This window comes from Artibeus jamaicensis, unplaced genomic scaffold, assembly GCF_021234435.1.
Source record: "Artibeus jamaicensis isolate MK-2021 breed Jamaican fruit bat unplaced genomic scaffold, CSHL_Jam_final contig_465, whole genome shotgun sequence".
Classification (NCBI taxonomy): Eukaryota; Metazoa; Chordata; class Mammalia; order Chiroptera; family Phyllostomidae; genus Artibeus; species Artibeus jamaicensis.
This window is the reverse complement of record NW_026521843.1, coordinates 17,021,161-17,042,532: the sequence shown is the minus strand read 5'-3', so window position 1 is coordinate 17,042,532 and position 21,372 is coordinate 17,021,161. Positions and strand designations below refer to the sequence as shown.

At 46.7% G+C, this 21,372-nt stretch overlaps 1 protein-coding gene across 3 annotated transcripts in view; it reads right to left on the bottom strand.

Moving 5' to 3' along the window:
• Positions 1-2,475: 2,475 nt before the first annotated feature.
• Positions 2,476-21,372, bottom strand: part of LBH (LBH regulator of WNT signaling pathway) — a 31,142-nt gene continuing 12,245 nt past the window's right edge. For all 3 annotated transcript variants that reach the window (XM_037146604.2, XM_037146603.2, XM_053667048.1), the window contains exon 3: positions 2,476-5,122. In XM_037146604.2, coding sequence (XP_037002499.1) covers positions 4,934-5,122 — 189 coding nt within the window. In that variant the 3' untranslated portion in view covers positions 2,476-4,933. The remainder of the gene's footprint in view (positions 5,123-21,372) is intronic.

The following is a 21,372-nucleotide window of genomic DNA, read 5'->3' as shown; positions in this document are numbered from 1 at the left end:
TCCCACTTTCCTCCTCTGTATTTTGGTGGGCGGAAGGCATTACATCCTCTTTTTCTCCCTGCTTTCTGCCCCACAAACACCCACAGTGATGAACAAAAGGGGTGGATTATGGGACCTGGGTTTGCAGGTAGGGAGGTGTCTTCACCTTGAGGCTCCCCTTAACTCTGGTGTGCGCAAACGTCCCAGAGTAAGAAGCAGGGAAGAGACGGCAGGAACTGGTTCTGTAGACACCAGATCTTCAAGGCAAAGGGAGAAGAAAACCCTGACTCGTGGAGCACCTGCAGAGAGCTCCCTCTCCACACACCTGTGCAGGAGGCACTAGCCTTATCTCTGTTTCATAAAGAACACTGAGGATCCTAGACACTAAGAAATGGGCTCCAAATGGCATATGGAGGAAGGGGCAGGGCAGGACTTCAATGCAAGTCTGTCTGAATGACAGCAAACTTCACCAGCTGCCACTCAATGCTCCTTCAGGAGAAAGGAGGTGACCTGGGGTGAAACGGGGACAGTATTGAAGTGATTGGCCAACCATGAAAAAGGGATTTATTTCTAAATCAATAATTATTCTATTTAAAAAATTTCATGAAAACAACGAGAGACAGAAGTGAAAACTCATGTTTCCATCCCCAGGGACTATCTGCAGATGGCCATTCAGTTGTTCCAGTGCCATTTGTTGAAGAGACGATCCTTTCTCCACCGAGTGGCCTTTGTCAGAATCAACTGGCCATGGAAGTGTGCATTTATTTTTGGACTCTCTATTGTGTCCCACAGATCTATTTGTCTATCTAGATGCCAATACTACCTTGTGTTGATTACTGTGGCTTTAAAACTGAGTTCTTTGATCTTTTTCAAATTATATTCTTCTTCAAAATCGTTTTGATTAGGCTAGATTCTTTGTATTTCCATATGGATTTCAGAATCAGATGATCAATATCTACACATAAAACTTACTGGGATTTTGAGGATGTTAAGTCTATAGATCAATATGGATATGATGACATCTTAACGTTGCATTTTCAGATCCATGAACATGGTATACCTTTCTGTTTATGGAGGTTTTACTCAGTTTCACCCAGAAGTGTTTTGCAGTTTTCAAGGAAGAGGTTTTACACGTCTTTTGTCAGATTTATCCCTAAATAATTTATTTTCAATATTAATGTAAACAGTATTTTAAATGTCAACTTCCGATTATTTATTGCTACTATATAAAGTCAGTTTTTGTATTTTGATCTTAGATCCTGAAACCATACCTAACTCACATATCAGTTCTAGTAGCTTTTTCTCTTTCTTTCTTTCTTTCTTCCTTCCTTTCTTTCTTTCTTTTAGATTTTCATAGGATTTTCTACATAGACAATGCATCTAGAAATAAAGACAGTTTTATGAGGCACTATATTCAAGGGGGCTATGTTCTCATAAACTCCATCCTCGGGTTACTAGAGGAAAATAGAGGGACAATCCAACCTTGGGCTAGAAAAATGTCCAAAAAATTCTTTCACGAAGCACCACCTTCTGTCTCTCTGGCCTCCATGCACCTCCTTCCTAGTCTCTGGGCCTCCCACAGTGTCCACTCCAGGTCCATTACGATTCAGCCAGATTGAATGAGAATGTAAACTATACCTTTCAATGCCCTGCACTTAGAATAAAATCCAAACTCTTCACCCGGGCTATGCAACCCTCCTTGCGCTATTTCCTCCTCCCCACCCCCACTAGCCAAGCCCATTCCAAGCCTTCTCTCTGCCAGCATTCTCTCCTTGCACCTCATCCCCTCTTCTCCTGCCCCTTGTCACTTCAGATGCCCTTCGTGACCCTACTTTTTCCTCTTCCGGCCTTGCCCTCACCATGTTTGTCATTGAACTTGACACTAACGCAGTGCATGAGGGCTGCAGCCACTGCCAGGTTGTCTATACCAACCTCTACCGACACTGGGTGAGTGACCGGTAAATGGTCTTAATCAGTGCTGGTGCTTTCTTTGGCCACACCCCCTAGTTTTTGTGAACAAACTTAGAACATATCTTCGGTATTTCTTGTCCTTTAGAAGGGTGGTTATAAATGATGGCTGTGTGTTAAAATTTCCCCAAGTGATTCTAAAAAATATTGTTTCCACCTCGCCCCAGCCTATTGAACGCCAAATCCTGGGGTATAGAACCCAGGTATTTGTATAATGTTTAAAGACTTCTTGGTGATTCTGATGTACATCCAGAGGCAGGAACCACCCGGCATAGAAAAACAAGCTGCTTTCATTCAGCCAAGTGATTAAAAAAATATATATATATATATATATATATATATATATATATATATATATTTTCATATATATATATGAACCCAACCCAGAAGGGCCAGCAGGAGACATGCAGGGAACCTCATTTGGGGCTCCCCTCCAACCCAGCCTCCCTAGAGAGTTGTACCTCAGTTTCTCTTGTGTTCTCTCTGTTCCAATGGGGCAGGAAGAAAGAAGGAAACCAGACCAGCATGGAAAGCATTTTCAAACTTTATTTACAACTGTCACAGTGACAAAAAGTAGTTTTGGGGGGAAAAAAAAAAGCTAGTTTCTCCCTGAGCCTCAAAAAAGAACAGATAGAACTTACAGGAGGTTCATCTTACAACAGGCATTTCTACTGAAATACTAGGTTTATTTTCCAATACAATCAGTTAGAAATACACACAAGATACTTTAAAAAAAAAAAAAGAAAAAAGAGGAGGCCAGACAGGAGCTCAGCCACTTGTCCAAGAGCGGCTGGGTCCGCTCAGCAGGCTCACCGCTGAGGGTCCCAACTTCAGCTGTCAGCCTCTGGCCTGCTCAGACTCCGAATGGTGGTACAAAGGGGCCTAGCGACCAGCAAAAATAAACCACCCCCATAAACACACATATACACAAAGTAGATCTGTTAGGCAGTTTACAAGCACGTTCCCGTCACACGGACAGATGATACCGGGGAGCACATGAGAGGGGCACACGGAAACACAGGATTAAAAGGCAAGACCCCATCCACAAGGGAGGCACAGGATGAGAAATGCTGCTGTGAGAGAATGAGAGTCGAGGAAGAGCTCTCTGCAGCCAAAACGGAAGGAAAGGGAGAGCAAGAGAGAGAAATGCCCCCAGGGCAGGCTGTGGGCCTCTCCCACTTCCCGGAGGAGCTGGAAGAAGTTATTGCCATCGGTGTGTGTAACACAAGCAGACAACGCACAGGAAGGCAGCAGGGGGATGGGAGAGTGTTGGCTGCCCAGGACCAGATCCTGCCGATGTAGCAACAGCACACCCTGGTCCCCCGCCTGACGTTCCCCAGAGCCACACTACCCTTGAGGTATTAAATACAACCTTATACGCAAATCCAAAACCAGGGTCACGCTGGACTGACTGGACACCAGAGGGGACATGTGGGTGCCTTGACTGGCAGAGTTCAGCCCCAGGGAGGCTCTCTAGTCCCCCTCCTGGCGGCACAGTCTGCTCTGAGACAGAGAGGGTTTGAAGTTTGTTCTGTATCCTGCCGCTCCTGGTGGTTCTGACCTATAGGAAGCTCTAGGTCCAAGGCTAACTTTCTGGTGTAACTGTGCCCTTGCTGGGGACAGGTGGGAGGTGGGGAGTGATGAGGACCACTGTTTCATGGTCTCTCCCCATGCTGTCCTCCCATCTGTGTCCAGAACACTTGGGGAGAAGCCAGGGATCTCAAGACACACTTTAGTTTCAAATGGATCTCCAGGCTGCTGCACAAGGGCCTCCTCAGCCCCACCCAATAATTCCCAGGCTTTGCCAGCCCTCCAGACCTGCACTAAACTCAGCTCCCCAACAAGAAACAGAAAAAGCCTCCTGCTTTCCACTCAGCTCCCACCAGAAAAACAGGCCAAGAGTCCCTGTGGGAGGGGGTATTGCAGCTGACCAGGCTGGCTGGCTGGAACCCACTGCAGGGCTGGGAGCCACCTCTGCCTGATGGCGTGGCCTGGGGCTGGGCAGGGCAGTGGTGAGGAGGAGGAGGAGGAGGAGGAGGGGCCAACCTGGGAGAGCCCGCCTGCTCTGTGCCTCTGCTCAGACTCAGAGCAAGTCTGGGGGACGCAGCTGGGGAGGACCTTCATGTCCAGGTGTCCACATCAATCCTCCAACAAGGGCAGGCAGTAGTCTCACTGCTCCCAAAAGGGCAGAGGGGGGACGGGCAAAAAGGATAAACAGGGGAGAGAAGCTCAAAAGCGCCGCCTATTAGAAAAATACTCCAGACTAGTGCAGGTATGTGACCTGCCACAGCCGGAACAGCGGGTCCTCGGAGAAGGAACCTTCTCCTTTCGCGAGCATCACCTCCAGCTGGCTTTGTAGGCAGCCAGGTTATACTTGCTCTCCTTTGCCTGCCTGCCTGCCTGCCCGGTAAGAGAAAACACACCCAAAATAAAAGCAAAGGCTGGCGGTGGGAGAAGCTGGAGAGAGAGATGAAGACTTTGTCGTCTGATGCCCCAGCAGCTGGAGCAAATGCTCACCAAGTAGTGCTTCCTGGCTGCAAGTCTCTGCTCAACGTTTTCTGTAAAACGTGTGTTTTCTTTTTCGTCTGGCATTTGTTTTCTTACCCCGAGTGTTCCTTGCTCGCTGTGCACGCTCCCACCCCCCACCCCGAGAGCCAACTGGATCCCACCAGTGCCTCTAGCTGCTTGAGTTCAGATAATGATCTCAGAGACCAAAGCTTCCCGCACCCCCACCCCTGCTCTAAGCCGCTTCCTTTCTCAGAAGGCCGTGCAGAGTGTCGCAGAGGGCGCCACTGCTCGACACAGTTCAACAAAAGAAAAGGAAAGGAAAGAAGACCAACTCAGTGATTCGCAGGTGCAAACGGAAGCCATCGTCTGACGTTCCCGAATGACTATGGCTCACTCTCTTCTTCCATCACAATAGGAAAGAACACAAGTTCAGGTACAGATGCTGTCTGGTGTGACCCGGTGGGAGTCCGTGGGGACTCTACTGCTCCTTGTCCTCTTTCGCTGTCTCTTCACAGTTGTCCTGCTCATCCTCCTGGACCAAGAACTCCTCCGGGGGCCACCGCAGCTCCCCACTCTCCACCTCCCCCTCTGTGGGCTCCACCACAATGGAGGGCAGGCGGTCCTTCAGTTTGCAGCAGCGGTCGAAGTCTGACGGGTCGGGGAAGATCTGAAATAGAAGCAGAGTGAGCACCCAGTCACGTACAGACCAAAAAAGAGAAAGTCCGTCCCTTCACTTCACATACACGTGCAGGACTGAGCACCCGCTGTATGCCACCCCCGGGAAAGTGGGGGGAGCAGGGGAAGGCAGGAACCAAGAAGCAAACTCCGGGGAAACACGGGAAACCATCCCTCGGCCTGAAGCTCAAAGTTTTCAGGGCAGCGCCACGGAGTCTGAAAGCCGGGGTAGCCCTGTGTGCACTTTTCGTTGTGTTTTATCTCCGATAAAAAGAATTCAGAATCACATCGTGCCCAGTAAGCCACGTCTCCGTTTACGGCAAGGGTTTGACTCTAGCAGTCCAAAGCGTGGGGCAGGCCCCACAGGTTGGTACGAAGCTGCCAGGTGCTTGGCAGAGGTAATTCTGAACTAGCATGCTCTTTCTGAAAATCAGGGGTTGCTGATACTATTATAAAGAATCTCAGGCTTGGAGAAGGAGGTCGCCTGCAACACACAGCCTGGAAATGAGTGATGGGAGGAGACTCAGACCCAGGTCGGTCTGACTCCCGTGCCCGTGCCCCAGTGCACCCGCACTCCTCCAGTGCATGTGTCCTGATCTCACTGCAACTGTAAAGTCAAGGCCAAGTAAGGGTTGAGGGTGAGGCCCCCAGCAAGTCCAAGGCTCCCTTTTCACCTGTGAACAACTCCTGACTCCTTGATGGCTCTACACCTGGAAGAATTTACTTTGCTCTGAGCCTGAGCCTGATCCTGATCAATGAGGCTTTTAACAACAATTCCTACTGTGCGTCCTGCCCGGAGCTGGGAGAAACCCCAGACCGAGCTATAAAACCGACCGCCTCTGTGCCTTCCCCACGTGCACACGGCCCTGTGACTACAGCTGACCCAATTCTTTGCCCAGCAGATTAAGTACTTAAGCCAATGGGCTGCTGGTCCCTTGCCATTCACAGCCCTCAGTGACACATCCCAGAGCTAGAGAGAAGCCTCTGTTTGGGACACTGGGGCTCACAGAATCACATGGCACCTTCAAGGCCATCTCTTCCCACCTCTCTATCTGATAGATGAGGAAACTGAGGCCCAAAGGGGTCAGGAAACCTGCTTGAGGTCACGTGGCTTGTTAATGGCATAAAAAAAAAGAAAGAAAGAGAAAGGAAACCAAAACCAGGAGTGGGCAGACACATATTTGAAAAGATCCTGGGGACTGCCCACGCCTGGCTCAGATCCAGACAAGCCCAGGGCAACAGGCAGGCGTCCTCTGCTCCCCAGGGGGAGGTGTGCTCCCCGTAACCTCAGGCCTTCCCAACCTCCATGGCGCTGTGAGGATGCCCCATGTCACTGCGCCCTAACCCCAAGCAGCGCTACCCCAGCCAAGTCACTGACCATGTCACAAGTCACACGGGGCTCCCGGGAATCACGGGAACCGCCATGAAACCTCCCCAATCCCTGCAGACAAGTGATTATTAACCATTTATCCAATAAAGCCCCATTGCTGGGGATTAAGCCTTAAGCCAGCTGCACAACCAGGCATCATTAAAGATTTAACAAGCCTTATAAAAAGTACCCTAATGGCAGCCAGGAGGAAAACAGGGCAGGGGAGGGGCCCGGGAGGGGGCTGGAAGAAAGCACGGGGCAGGCTGACCCCACCAGGGCCATCTCTTCCTGGTGCGGCGGGCGCCGCAGTTTGGCCCTTGGACTGTACTGTGCGCCCAGACCCCGAGTGTGCTGAGCCCACGGAGGGTCAAGTGGCCGCTTTGGACCCCTGCTCACTTCTCCCGTGGAGCTGGGGCCCCTCCCGGCGGATGACGACACAAGGTGCCGTCTCAAGCACGGGCCCAGGCAGTGAGCGAGGGAAGCCCCAGCGACTGAGTGGGTGCTGCCGTCCAAAAACGCTCCTTAGGCATCACCCCCTCCCCCACACCAGGAGCAGGGAGACGCTCGGGCTCCGAGGGTTTAAAACCAGATCTTCTGTTTTCAGTGCCTGTCCCTTTTGAAAAATGAGTGGATGTCACTGGGTGAACATGCCCATTTCACTGATAGAAAGCTGACCAGGAAGTGTGGGCAAGACTGGGTTTTAACTGCCCATTCGACCGCTGGAGGCCCCGACCCTCTGGGCAGCCAGGTCCGGAAGCTGAGCTTCCCAGTCCACACAGTTGTTCTAAACCTTCAGCACCTGAGAGAGTTGTGGCCTATCAAGAGGAGACGGACACCTGGCCCCGGGCAGACTCGGCCCCTGGCCTCTAACCCTCAGACCTTAAGCCCAGAGCTGTGCCCACCCTATGACTACTCAGCCGAGAGAAGTGATAACCAGTTCTAACTATGATCACCCGAGAAAGGGACGAGATGCAGCAAGGCCAAGGGTAGGAGGAGAGCACTGATAAGGGTGGAGGAGCATGAAAGAATTTTTAAGGTGGGAATAGGTCTTTAACTAAAATTGGCGGGGGTGGGGAGGCAATTATTAAAATTTGGATGATGATGGAAGAATAGGCCAGGCATATTTGTTGATCAGAGTCTCTATCTTCACGATAGTCCTATGAAGTAAGTAGTGGTGTGACCCCTATTTTACAGACGGGGAAACTGAAGCACAGAAGAGAGGGCAAGGGACTTTCTCAAGCCCGCAGAGCTAGGGAGTGGCTGACCCAGGACCCAAACTCAGACCTAAGGCCTTGATAATGCACTGTGGCAAGCCACAGACCCCAGATTCTCACTATGTCCTTGACATCAGACCCCAAGCAAATCCTCTCGGTCACCCTTTCCTCCATTTCTCCTTCTAAGAAGCAAAGTGACCTTCCTCTCTCCCCAGATGGATACAAGTCCTTGGCAAATGCAAATATAATAAAATGCTTTGAGGACATATGCTAAATTCAAACTGGAATGTCCTTTCTGGAGCAGCATCAACAGGACTATGGTAAATGTTCAATCTGCAGTCGAGAGGCGGCAATACTAACACAGTAATTAAAATAACTCCAAACAATGCCTTTCATACCAAGAACTGCTCGATTAAGCCTTTTAAGTCCTTGGGGGAAGTCTGAGCATTGAACTTCTGATAATGCTTCGTTGCCAGAGAACTTTGCTCCCTCACGGAACTGTTCAAAGCAGGCATCCTCCAAAAAAAAGAAACAATTTTTTTTTGACAGAGCCTGTTAATTACATTTTAAAAAATCACTATAATAATCTAACCCTTCCATCAGAGATTTTATTCTATTATCAGATAATACCAATTTATGCCTCTGAAAATTGTAGCCCTCGCCAAAGACAAACAAAGCCACCAAGAAGCAAACAGCTCCTCATTTCCGTGCAGACAGACAGAAGGCTTGCAAAGTATTGCTGAGTATCTTGCCAGCACAATCTTATCTACGACAGCTGCTTAAGAGGCTGACCCTAAGGAGGTCAAGATTTTTCCACTAAGTCATGCTTTTTAATCATCTAGGCAGCAGAAAAATGAGAGGTTGCAACTGCTATTTGATGGGGTGGGGAAGGCAGTGGAAAAAAGGACTCAAGTCAGCCTTGCCAAGCACATGACAGGTAGGGCTGAAGCAGCAAGCCAACCGGCATGCTGTTGGCCTGCAGGAACTGGCAGGGAATAAGGAACTGCCCCTGTTCCAAAAGAAACTGCTTCTGGTTAAACCTCTTACCCTAAAGCGCCCCTTCTCTCTGGATGAGGGAAAGACAAAAAAAAAAAAAAAAAATCGTTTCTCTTGGTTCTGCAGCAAAGGCTCATATCTAAGAGGTCCAGAAAGGACCACGGGAGGCTCTGATAGGCCCCGCAGCCTCACCTGCAGGCAGGGCAGATCCAGAAGCATCCATCCCAGGCTGTGATCCTCTCAGCTCTGCCCCTCCCTCCCTCTGCCGGCGCTGGATTCCACATCCAGCTGTCACATTTGGCTGTTGGGGCTGATGACTTGGATAGAACTAAGAGACACCAAGTTCCCTCCTTCGCATATGAAGTGATGTTTTGAAGATCACACACATCAAGAATATCCCGGGTCCCATATGTCCCACTGGGTAGAAATAGCCGGCATTCAAACTCGGTAACGGTGAATTTTATAGGAGGCACGTCTTCAGAGGTGACTTCAAATGCCAACAGGCCTTGATGTTTTGGGAACTCGAATAGGTTCACTTGAAAGATTAAGGGAACTTTAGGAACTCCTAGGAGGGAAACAGCCTGTGAGCTGTGCTTTGGATGCTAATATACTAGATCTTCTGGCTGTACAGGCCGGAGCTGTCTGATAGAACTTTCTGCATGCATGCATGTTTCCTGTCTGCGCTGCACAACAGTAGCCACTGGGCACTCGTGGCTCCTGAGAACGGGAATGAGGCTAAAATTTTAAATTTAAATTTTTATTCATATAAAAGTATATGATCTATTTAAAATAGAAATGTTAATAGCGACTGCATTGGATAGCATGGACGTAAAGGTGTAACTACGAGGATCGTGAAAGCAGGACTGTCCAGGAAGACCCAGGCTGTCCGGCTGGCAGACCAACACAAGCAGCCCCAGAGCAGAGCAGTCTGGGGTTGAAGGTGAGCCCCTGGAGATGAGGAGTTAGTCAGCAGGCTTTTTGCTTAAGTATAGAAGTTGCCAGTCAGTCAGCTCCCATTTCAGCCATGGAGGGGAACTGAAAGGCAATACCAGGGCTCCAAAGGCCTGAAATTTGGGGGCCTAGCTATCAACTGTCTGCCTCTAAGCCAGGTGACCTAAACCTGCCTGTCTCTGGGGTAGGGAGAGGAGGGAGATGGCTGGCACCTCGGGTGGAAAATGTGAGTGATTCTGGTCAGACCAGCCCTCCCCTGAGTGCATGTGCGTCCCTCCACCATCATTCCTGACAAACAGCCTGAGCTGACCGCAAAGAAGGCAGAGGGCTCGGCAAAGAGCTGAGAGATGCTAATAGGGAAAGTGGACACCAGCAGGTAGAGGAGATGAAAGGTGCTTAACTGGACACAAAGGGCTAATTACCAGCTCTGCAAGCTGAGACCCCAGGAGCTTGAATATCCTGCTCCCCTTTATTGGGGTGGAACAGGGGCAGGCAGGGGTGGGGCAGACAGGGGAGGCAGGGCAGAGGGCCTGAGATGAGTAACTGGGTAGCTCCCCAAGGAACTGAGAGTGATCTGTCTCTGTGTATTAAACTGCATGGTAAGCCTCTCCCTTCTCTGGTTCCAGAGGGGGGAAAAAGTCAACCTCCAACCTGCTGTGAAAAATGGCCACTCCCACAGGAATCTGAAAGATCTGGCTTTGACCTGGCCCCATGTGTATTACTCCATGACCAAGGTCAAGTCATTGTAAGTTCTCTGAGCCTCAGTTGCCTCCTGAGTACAATGAGGAGGGAATTTCCATGTTACAGTATTGTTGAAAGATTTCCATGATGTATGTTCAGTGCCAGCACAGTGCCTGACAGGCTCAAAGAAGCGGAGGCCCATGCCCCACCCTTTGTCTATAAATTGGGATTAATGCTAATTCCCATCTTAGGCTGCCAAAGTGAGGAGACAAAGAAATATGACGCAAATGAAAGGACAGACCAAAACTCCAGAAGAACTAAACAAAATGGAGATAAGTGATCTATTAGATACAGAGTTCAAATCCTGGTTATAAGGACCCTGAAGGAACTTAGTGAGGACCTCAACAGCATAAAAAAGATCCAGTCAGAAACAAAGGATACACTAATTGAAATAGAGAACAATTTACAGGGAAACAACAGTACAGTGGATGAAGCCGTGAATGAAACCAATGATTTGGAACATAAGGAAGCAAAAAACAACCAATCAGAACAAGAAGAAGAAAAAAGAATGCAAAAAAAAAAAACAAGGATAGTGTAAACAGCCTCTGGGAAAACTTCAAGCATTCCAACATTCACATCATAGGGGTGCTGGGAGGAGAACAGAAAGAGCAAGAAACTGGAAAGCTATTTGAAATAATAATGAAAGAAAACTTCCCTAATTTGGTGAAGGAAATACACAGGCAAGTCCAGGAAGCACAGAGAGTCCCAAATAAGATGGACAAAAAGAGACAAAACATATAATGAAAATGTCAATGGTTAGAGATAAAAAGAGAATCTTAAAAGGAGCAAGAGAAAAGCAGTCAGTTATCTATAGAGGAGTTCCTATAAGACTGGCAGCTGATTTCTCAAAAGAAACTTTGTAGGCTAGAAGGGACTGGCAAGAAATATTAAAAGTCATAGAAAGCAGAGCCAAGGTTGCTCTACCCAGCAAAGCTATTATTTAGAATGGAAGGGCAGATAAAGGGCTTCCCAGTCAAGAAAAAACTAGGAGTTCATCATCACCAAACTATTATTATATGAAATGTTAAAGGAACTTACATAAGAAAAAGATGAGAACTATGAACAATAAAATGACAATATATACGTACTTATCAACAATTAAGTCTAAAAAAAACTAAGCAAACAAGAAGAACAGAGACAGAATCATGGATATGGAGAGCATTTTGATGGTTGCCAGATGGGAAGGGTGTGTGGGGGAATGGGTGAAGAGGTGAGGGGATTAAGAAGTACAAACAGGTAGTTACAGAATAGCCATGGGGATGTAAAGAACAGTATAGGAAATGGAGTAGCCACAGAACTTACATGAATAACCCATATGAACAGTGATATGGGGACTGTCTGAGGGAATGGGGGTTGCTGGGTGGAGGGGGCAGGGGGAGGAAATTGGAACAACTGTAATAGCATAATCAATAAAATATAATTAAAAGAAAAAGCATTTAAAAATGCTAATTCCCACCTTATAGGGCTTTGGAGAGAATGAAACACAAGCATGTGTGAACATGTTCTGTAAACTTTAAATTCCTAATGATGTTTCTTTTTAGGTACAGCTGAGGTCTCCAAGGACCATTTAGAGTGAGGGACTGGAAAGCCAGTAGCTATGGCTTGGGATAGGAGCAAGTTAGCAGCACTCCTGGGCTTGTGCTCACACATGCTAGGCCAGGTTCTTTGGAGAAAGGGTTTGACTTCATTGCTTCTGTCCCAGTGCCTCTGTTTTCCCAGGGCAAGGGTTACCAGCTGGAATGGAATCCATTCCCTTGTCCAGATCCAGGTCTATCAGTGGAAGCCCCTCGTGCTGGAGGTCTTCCCACTATGCCCTCTCCCTCCGCCGACTACAGGGGTAAGTCAGACCCCTCCTGCCCCTCAGTTTCCCAAAGTCTGGGTTTCTTTTTCCTAGGGATCAACAATGGACTGGCCTGTGTGTTTATTCCTTCCTAGGAGGAGCTGGTTTCTAACAATGGGCAGATCTCTACCAGCATCCTGCTTTCCAAGGGTTGAATGAATGAGCAGCAACTAATTCAAATGAAAAGTCCACCCTACTTTTTGCCCCCTAACAATAGGTGAAGGCGAGAATTATATTCTTTGAAATACCTCTTGCTATTTTATCATCATCATTATCATAATCTTTATTTGTACTTACATTTTACTGACTTTTCAAAGTGAAATGGTAAGAACCATTTCTTACCATTTCTGTGGCTGGTAAGAACAGAAAGAATCATATAGCAAAGGGGCAGAGTGCCTACTGATTGGATTCAGGGAGGGCAGAACTTTCTCCAGTCTCCATTCAGATGGGAGTCGCCTCATCTTCCATCCTTGAGGCTCTCACCTCACTCCCATCTCCCCTGGACTGGCTGGAGCTTTGGAATATCCACCTCACCCTCTCCTGCCCTTCTCTGTCATTTTTAATCCTACAGGAGACTGGAGCCGAGATTTGAAGCTTTATAACAACTGTTGGATCTCCTTCCTTTGGATTAAAGATGCTTAAAATTCTAGCGTTGACTTAAAAGGAAGGAAATCCACTGGATAAACACCATCTTTCATAAACATCTCTCGAACACACACCCATCCTGCAAGTCAAGAGTTTCAAATTCCAATTAATTAGCACTAATTGCTACTGATAACTACTGGGCCCAGTGAGCTGACTGAGCCTTGGAATGTTAAAGGATGTCTCTCCAAGTTTTCCAGGGCAGTGAGAAAAGACATCAGGTATCTAGCACAGATGGTTTAAAATACCCCCATCCCATCAGCTTAAGCATCATTGCCCTTGGAAAGAAGACTTACCTCCAAGTCACCTCTGGGCCTCTGGGGATGAGAGAGCCCTTTTCTCTCCTTCCCCATTGGTGCTTCCCTAAAGTCCCTCAGCCACGCCTCCTCTCTCTCACAAAGCCCAGACTGACATGGCTGCCATTTCCAACCATTCCCTCATTTTTTGTTTTGGGAACAAAAATCTTGAAGATTTGGCCTCGTCCTACAGCCTCGCCATCATTGTCTGTGGCTCCCTTCCTAACCCTGACCATGTGGCTTCCAAGCCCACCCCTGTATGGGAACAACTCTTTCAAGTCTCTAGGCCTCCTTACAGCCCTGCCCCATGGCCGTGGCTCAGTCCCAGTCACCACTACCTACCCCTGCAGCACAGGACCAGGGCAGGCAGCCTTATTCTCTCTCCTGCTTCTCATGACCCTGCTCAAGTTCACCTGACCTGTCTAACCTCATCTTCCCTGTGCCTCCCCAAACTTGGAGCCATTCTAGGACTTTCTCCAGACTCAGGCAGCTTCCTGGCTTCACTTGTCCATCTTAGGCCAATGATTCCTTGGTCTACAGCTACACTGCCACCTTCCCTCGATCTGTGAGACAGCTCCACTTTTGGGTGACATCACCCATCATCGCCAACTCACCTTGTCCCAACGTAAGGGCATCAGCTGATGTATGTGTCTGTAAGTTAAAAACTTTTTTTCCCCTCCCAAACAGGAAGTTTTGCTTGGTAGTAGGTCCTGTGAAAGAGGCCTGAAGATCTTAGTTGGTCATAACTGCAGTAATGATGCTTAAAACACTGAAGCAAACAGGGCTATATTAGTGATCCTCCCATCTCACAGAGGCCATCTACACTAACGAGAAGGTCAAGGTCCTGCTTTGGCTGATCAGACGTATGCTGTTCAGTCTAGAACAGTGGTTCTCAAAGCTCAGTTCCCAAGGTTCTTTCAGAGAGGGTGTCTCCATGGAGTTAAATATTTTCTTATAGCACTAAGGTGTTACCTGCCATTGTCCCTGCATTAATACTCACACTAATGATATATAAAAAAATGGTGGGTGATATTACTGGCCCCTTATCGAGAATTAATGAGTGCAGGGATACAAACTGTACCTGCTCATCACCTCATGCTCACAACTGAAAAAAAAATGTAATGCTTGCAATGAAGCAGTAATTTTACTAAATATTTACTCCAGTGCACACTGTTTTCATAGTCTGTGTGATGAAGTGGAAAGTCAGCATAAAACAATTTTGCTGCATATCAAAGCCCAGAGGTTGTCTCGAGGGACAAAAAGCACTTACGTGATTGAGTTGCAAGCTGAACTAGCCACCTTCCCACAGGACACCCTTTCTCCTTGAAGAAATGACCAATGAACTATGGTTATTTAGACTTGGTTATTCACCAGACATGCCCTCAAAAATGAATAAAGTGAGCCTCTCACTTCAAAGAAAATGACTGGTGGTATTTGTTACCAGTGACACAAATTGAGCTTTCAAGCAAAAATCAGAATTTTGGAAAACTTGTTTTAGCTACTGTAAGCTTGGCAGGTTCCTAATACTTGATGAATTTCTGATGAAGCCAGTGGAGATATTAACAAATACAATTTTTGGAATTATGTAATGAAATGTGTTAATATTTGGAAGATCTGCATAATTCAGCGAACCTATATTTTCCAACTGATCGATTCACTGTATTATAAAACCAAGCATGGGTCAAAGATTTATTCGAAGTACAGAACAGACTAATGGATTTTAATGTAAGTGTACAGGAAGTTCATTGATAAGATTTCAGATTCCACATGGCCATTAACCTTTAAGAAACCACCACTTCTTGAGTTTAGGTGAAATATCAAAGAAAAACATATTAAAAAGCCTATTAAAATATTTATTTTCTAACTACATATCTGCACAGGTCAGATTTTCCTTCTTTACTCTAAACAAACACATACCACAACAGACTGAAGGCAGAAGCGGTTATGAAAATCTGGCTGCCTCTATTAAGACAGATAACAGAGATGTGCAAAAATGTAAAACAGTACCTTTCTTCTCACCAAACTATTCTTGTTTTGGAAAACAGATTTGTTTTTGTTATAAACTATTATCTCTATTAACATGAAGTAGGTTTGTTGTTATTTATAAAGGAATGAATGAATAAAATTTTAAAAGATATAATCCACAAAAGATATAATCAGAAAATACAGTCTACATAAACAAATATCTCTGGGGGTCCTAAATCATTTTTAAGGATGTAAAAGGAGCTAAGACCAAAAAGTGTGAGAACCGCTGGCCGAAAGGCACAAATACCCTTGGGATTGACGGCCATGTAAATCGAGGCTGAAGGTCAATATATTTTATTTTATTTCATTTTATTTTTTAAAAGATTTTATTTAATTTTTAGGGGGGGAGAGAAAGGGAGGGAGAAATCGACTTGAAAGATTTCAGGGGAACACAAAAGCTGCCTTCAATATCTGAAAGGCTGACCTAAGGAAAAGCGCCGATTTTTTAACTCCAGGGACCCATTGAGCATCAGCCTGGTGGATGTGACAACATTCTAACAAAAACGATACAATCCGCTCTCCCATAAAGATGGAACACCTTTAGGCCCGAAGGGGTGACGAGAGTTGCCTGAGCTGACACCAACGGTGGCTGCGCTGACAGCGTCTGAGATCCGGTCACTGGCAGTGTCCAAAGAACCCCTCCGCAGCCCCGTGCCCTGGAACTTCAGAGTGCGTTCCAGCCCCGCCCCCCCTTGTAGGAACCCCGCCCCCGGCAGGAACCACGCCCCATCGCAAACCACCCTGATGCTGTAGCGCCACAGTTTTGATTCCAAGGATGCTGTAAATGTCCAAAATTCTGCTTGTGTGCCCCATAAAAGAATTTTGAAAAACCGTGTCTCTTTTCACACGTTTTTAAACTGGCACCTAAAACTTCTAACACATCATAAATCTTCACATTTCAAAATAAAACTTTCATGCCCCTTTTTAAAATGCACTCGGTGGCTGGTCATCACCACAACAATTTGGTATCAACAATCCCCTATAAAGAAATTCATAAACAAGCTCCTAAGTCATTCTGTACTGGAAAATGTATTTCCAGTTTACTTCCCTATATAATTTTTCTTAATATATTTTTATGTTGTAAAGTCTTACCATCATTAGCGTTTCATACTTCTCTGCAAAAAAAGATGTATTTATGTATATAAACTGGCTTAAGGTTTTATGTCTCATGACCCCAAGGCTTAATTAAAAAAAAAAAGATTCTGAATTGGCTTATTGCACCTATTAGTATATAACCAATCAATAAACATACCACAAACAATTATTAAATGCAAAGGTACATTTTTTGAGATTGGAGTCTTAATGTGACAGATAGGTGAGATTTATGGAGCTTCCTAGAGAATAACATTTTGAATGATTCATTCATTCAGTGCTACCACGGTTTCTATATCCTGGGGAAAAGCATCCTAAAATATTCAGGAGGGTGAGAGGCAGGTCTTTTCTATTCTAATAAGGGGGAGGAGGACAACCGTGATAGGAAAGGTAGGGAAGGAAAGCTGGAGAAGCCAGTCTTCAGGGAATGCAATTTTAGAACAGCAGCAAAGGAAGCTGAAGAGGTGGAAGTTGATTTTCCGAAAACGCACTCTGTTGTCATATCCCTTGGAAAGTTTCTGGGAGCCCCAGGGGCAGCTGTCCTTCTGTTTTAGCACTTTGTTAAAGCGTGAAGGGAGAGCTACATAGGCCATTTTATGTATTAAAAAGTAATTTGGCGTGAAAACCTCCAATATCAGGATGCCAAGGAACATAGCCAGGAAGGATCTTGACCTTCAAATGTTATACTCAAGGGAGCAAATGACCAGAGAAATACAGAAATCGTAACTGAGTTCTAGCTAATCTTTAAGAATGCGTCCATCTAAGGGGATACATTTAACTCTTGAAGGAAAAAATAATCCCTTCGTGGGAACAACAGTGATGTTGGCCACAGGAAGTCATTGTTCCTTCCTGTCCCTGCACGCACCATTTTACTTACTTATTTAAAAAATATTTTCTTGAAAAATGAAATGATCACTATGTAAATAGAAAACTAATATTACTCATTATAGGCAGTAACCATAAAATATACTAACATTTTAAGAGTCTGTCTGGGTAACATCTACATTAACTTTTTAGACCATCAGAAGTATGTGGACCCTACTGGACCACTGGCCAAGGCTGTTTACTTGGTGCGGAGCGCCCAGAGCCTTGCAGACTGGTTGGGAGAAAGGCCCTTGAGCACCGAGCCCAAGACTTCCACTGTGTTCAGATCTGCTTGTAGGAGTTCTATCCCATCCTTGATTTCAGGGAAGCAATATTTCCAAACCATGACCACCCCACAAGCCAGACCTAGAGCCCCAGGAATACCAAGATGGCTCAAGGTGCTAATGTCCATCTGTCCAACCCCCATGGGTCTCCAGGCTGAGGTGACTCCACCGGTCTTCCTTAAGTTCTTGCAGTACTCCAATGAATAGAGCAGGTAAGGAGGGCAATATGTATATTTGCATGCAAATGTGTGTAATTTTGTCAACATACCCGCTGTGAGATAAGAATATGCTCACCAACTATTTTGCAGTGCTGGCTAACGGCCTAGACAGCACCAGTTGCCATCATCTCTTCTCAAAATAAGCAATAAACAAACTAGAAGAAGATGTACCACTTCAATATAACCAAACACCCTTCTGACGCAGTCCACAGAGTCCTCTATTATACCACCTCTACAGATTTTATACTCCTCAGATTCCATTTGCTAGAGCTTTCAAAGCTGGGAGCTCATATTTTGATAAACCCTTTGATTTGTTTTCTGTTTTTAAGGTAATATACAATCAAGAGGTTTAATAATGTTGAATCTCTTTAAATCAGTAACTCTACTTCCAGGAATTTATTCCAAGGAAATGAATCAGACCTGTACAGAGATTTATCCTAAATGTGGCTCACAGCGGTGCTTTTTATAAGAACAAAACATGCAACCTAGATATTCAGCAATAAGACATGGTACATTACAAAACAAAATGCCATTTTACAAAGAAAAGCAAGTGACAGGAACATGGTCACAATATTCTAGTAAGTGGAAAAAGATTCACTACAGTATGCACAGTATTATCTCAATTTATAGAAAATGTATATATGCATAGTAGTATTCTAGAGATAAACATACCAAAATAGTTGAATAATAAGAATATGGGTGTTTTTTAGTACTTTTCTGTTTTCCCAAATTTTAAAAGGAATAAATATTACTATTAAAATATAAAATGCAGCCCTGGCTGGTGTGGCTCAGTGGATTGAGCACAGGCCTGCGAACCAGAGGGTCGCGGTTCGATTCCCAGCCAGGTCACATGCCTGGGTTGCAGGCCACTTCCCTGCAGGCCAGTTCCCAGTAGGGGATGCACATGAAAGGCAACCGCACATTGATGTTTCTCTCCCTCTCTCCTTCCCCTCTAAAGATAAATAAATAAATAAAATCTAAAAAATAAATAAAATAAAAAACTGAAAAGTAAATAAAATCTTTAAAAATAAATAAATAAAATGCACACAAACACACACCCCTGGGAAAGCCAAGGGTGCTCTTCAAATCCAGGATGGACAAAGCAAGTGTTTCCATTCTCCAAAATAAAGGCAGAAGGTATAGCACTAATTCTGCCTCGGAACCACTATTAAATTCAAGGTATTCTGTTCATTCTGCCCGGGAACCATGTTCCAGTTCAAATTTGGGGAAAGTCAGACCTAGAGACCAACCACTTCTAGACTGAGGTTTGTGAACGCCCTCCTGCCTCAGGCCAATTCCACTGGGAGAAATCCAGAACCTTCCTTCCCCTGGGCTCCAACAGAATCCCTTTTATTGTTCGGGAGAAAACTCTCTGTGATTACTGAGAAGCAAGCAGTCGATGCTGCTTCAGCTAAATGCCTGAGTGCAGTTTACCAGAAAGGAGCTTCTGACAGTGCGAGGCAATCACCTCTCGTGGGGAGGGGACCGAGAGAGCTCCCACACATCCCTTGAGATCAACGTGCGAGCTGGGCAAGAGCCTGGAGAAACTTTGGCTAATTTTAATTTTTGCTATCGCACCGGTCTGTGCAATAAACTGAGGGGTAAAGCGGCAGACACAGGCTTTGATTCACGGATAAAGAGTCCTCCTGAGGTGGGCTCTCAGACAAGGGAAGGGCAGGTGGCAAAGTGACCGGCAGCAGAGGTGGCACAGTGACTAGGAGACTGGAAAGGAGTGAAGCCCCATCGGCCCTGAGCTCCGTGTGAATGAGGGCCTGTCTTCATAACCTCCAAGGATAATTTTAGGACTTGGGCCTGAAGGATCATTTCAGGACACGCACCAGACACCCAGGAATAGCTCTTGGCTCCAGTCACAAGATTCGCCACCCAAACTCATCCCTTTCTCTAATGGTACGATCCTCCTTTCCATCCAACTTGGGAGACTGAGCTGACGTAGAGAAAATGCTGATCCTACAAAAATCCATACCATGGAATAGCCAAGGTAGAGGGCTCATTCGCAGTGCAGGAAAGGGGGGCAGGCAGGGTCCAACCAATCACTCAGCCCTCAGTGAGCAATTATCGTAGGACACCGTGTCCGGCACTATAGGAACAAAGCGTGGTCTAAGGCACAGACCCAGCTCTGGGGAGTGATGAACACACCAGCGCTTAAGAGGCGTCAGGCCTAACACAGGCCCTTTGAGGGAAGGCCGGTTGTATGGCTCCAGTGTGCAGTGTGTTGGCTGGGAAAGTGAAGGAAGCTTGTTCTCTCCCTGGGCAGGCTACAGACTCACTGTTGTGACCACACTGTGCGTGCTGGAGGGGAACCCCCCGCGGGAGCAACCCCAGCCCTCTGCAGGCCCTAACCTGGGGCATTCCAAAAGAGAGAACACAAGGTGTGCGTCAAGGATTTGGTCCTAGGAAGGAAGGCGCTGTATCCCTCATACAAAGTGGACTTGATCCGAACAGAGTGTATATTGAACAGAGTGTACACTGCCTCAAAAAGAGGCAGGTTGTGCAGAAGCGGGCCCAGCGCCACTCGAGAAACGGACTCCTGGTGCCTCTAAACCGTGCGGCCCTCACTGCTGTATCACAGAACTACGATTTGTACCAAGGAGGGAGGGGGTGGAGGGGGCCGGGATAGGAGAAAGAAAACTTGCTGTGATTTATGTTGTGTCCATGGCTGGACGTCTCCTGCCAAGTGCTTTGGAATTTTAGCTTTATATCTCTCCAGGGGCATCTGAAGCCTTTTAAGTCTGAGATTGTGAAAGATGATTTCCTAGTGGCCATGGGACTTCCGTGTGGCAGCTGAGCAGACACGTAAGGTCCCGCTGCTGAGGGTAGCCAACGAGACAAGGGGCATGTGGAGGAAGAGACAAAGGTGGTTGATGAGTTATGCCCAGAACAACCTCGTGAGCAGGGGCTCGTGGGAGACAGAGGCAGGGACACGGAGCGGGAACCTCTCTGGGGGCTTAACTCAGAGAAGAGGTTCAACCCATCACATATTTCAACACATATATTTACAAAGGTGGGAACAGCTCAGGGAAAGCCAGGCTCAGGGGGTCTTCAGAAAGGAAGGCTCGGCATAGATGTGAATGAAGACAAAGTGCTTCTGAATTGCAGCCTGGCCTGAGTGATTAAACCAAGCCTGTTCTTTGAGAGAATTGCTGCTTCTGCTAAAGAGTGAGGAGGGGGAGAGAAAGGAGTCCGCCATCACTGGGCCAGGGAGATAGAAGAGGCTGGGAAATTCTGTCCTGCAAGAAGCTAGCTCTCAGCCAGCGTAGTGATTTAGACCTAATGCAGAGCTAGCACCAAGGCTCTCGGGACTGCTGGAAGCAAATGCCAGGGCTGTGACAAGAAGTCACTGCCCACCGCCCCTCCTCCCTATCATATAAAACACCAGGCTATCCCCTCCCTCCTGTCTTGGGAAATGCAGGGGAGACATGGAAGCTCTGAGCTCTGTGGATCAAAGGGAAGGCACAGAGCACACAGGGGAGGCCTGGGGAGGCACAGTGGTGTGTGAAGACCTCACTCCCTCTGGTTTACAGCGCGCGCCTCCCCCACCCCCACCCCTCCTGTATGACTGGCCGATGGACATCAGATGACCGGAGCATGTGACCAAGAACAGCAGAAAGAATCCAAAGGGCACTGGTAAGGGATTTGTGTACTGATCAGAGAGGAATTTAAAGAACCTAGGGAAGGACAAAGTTATCAGA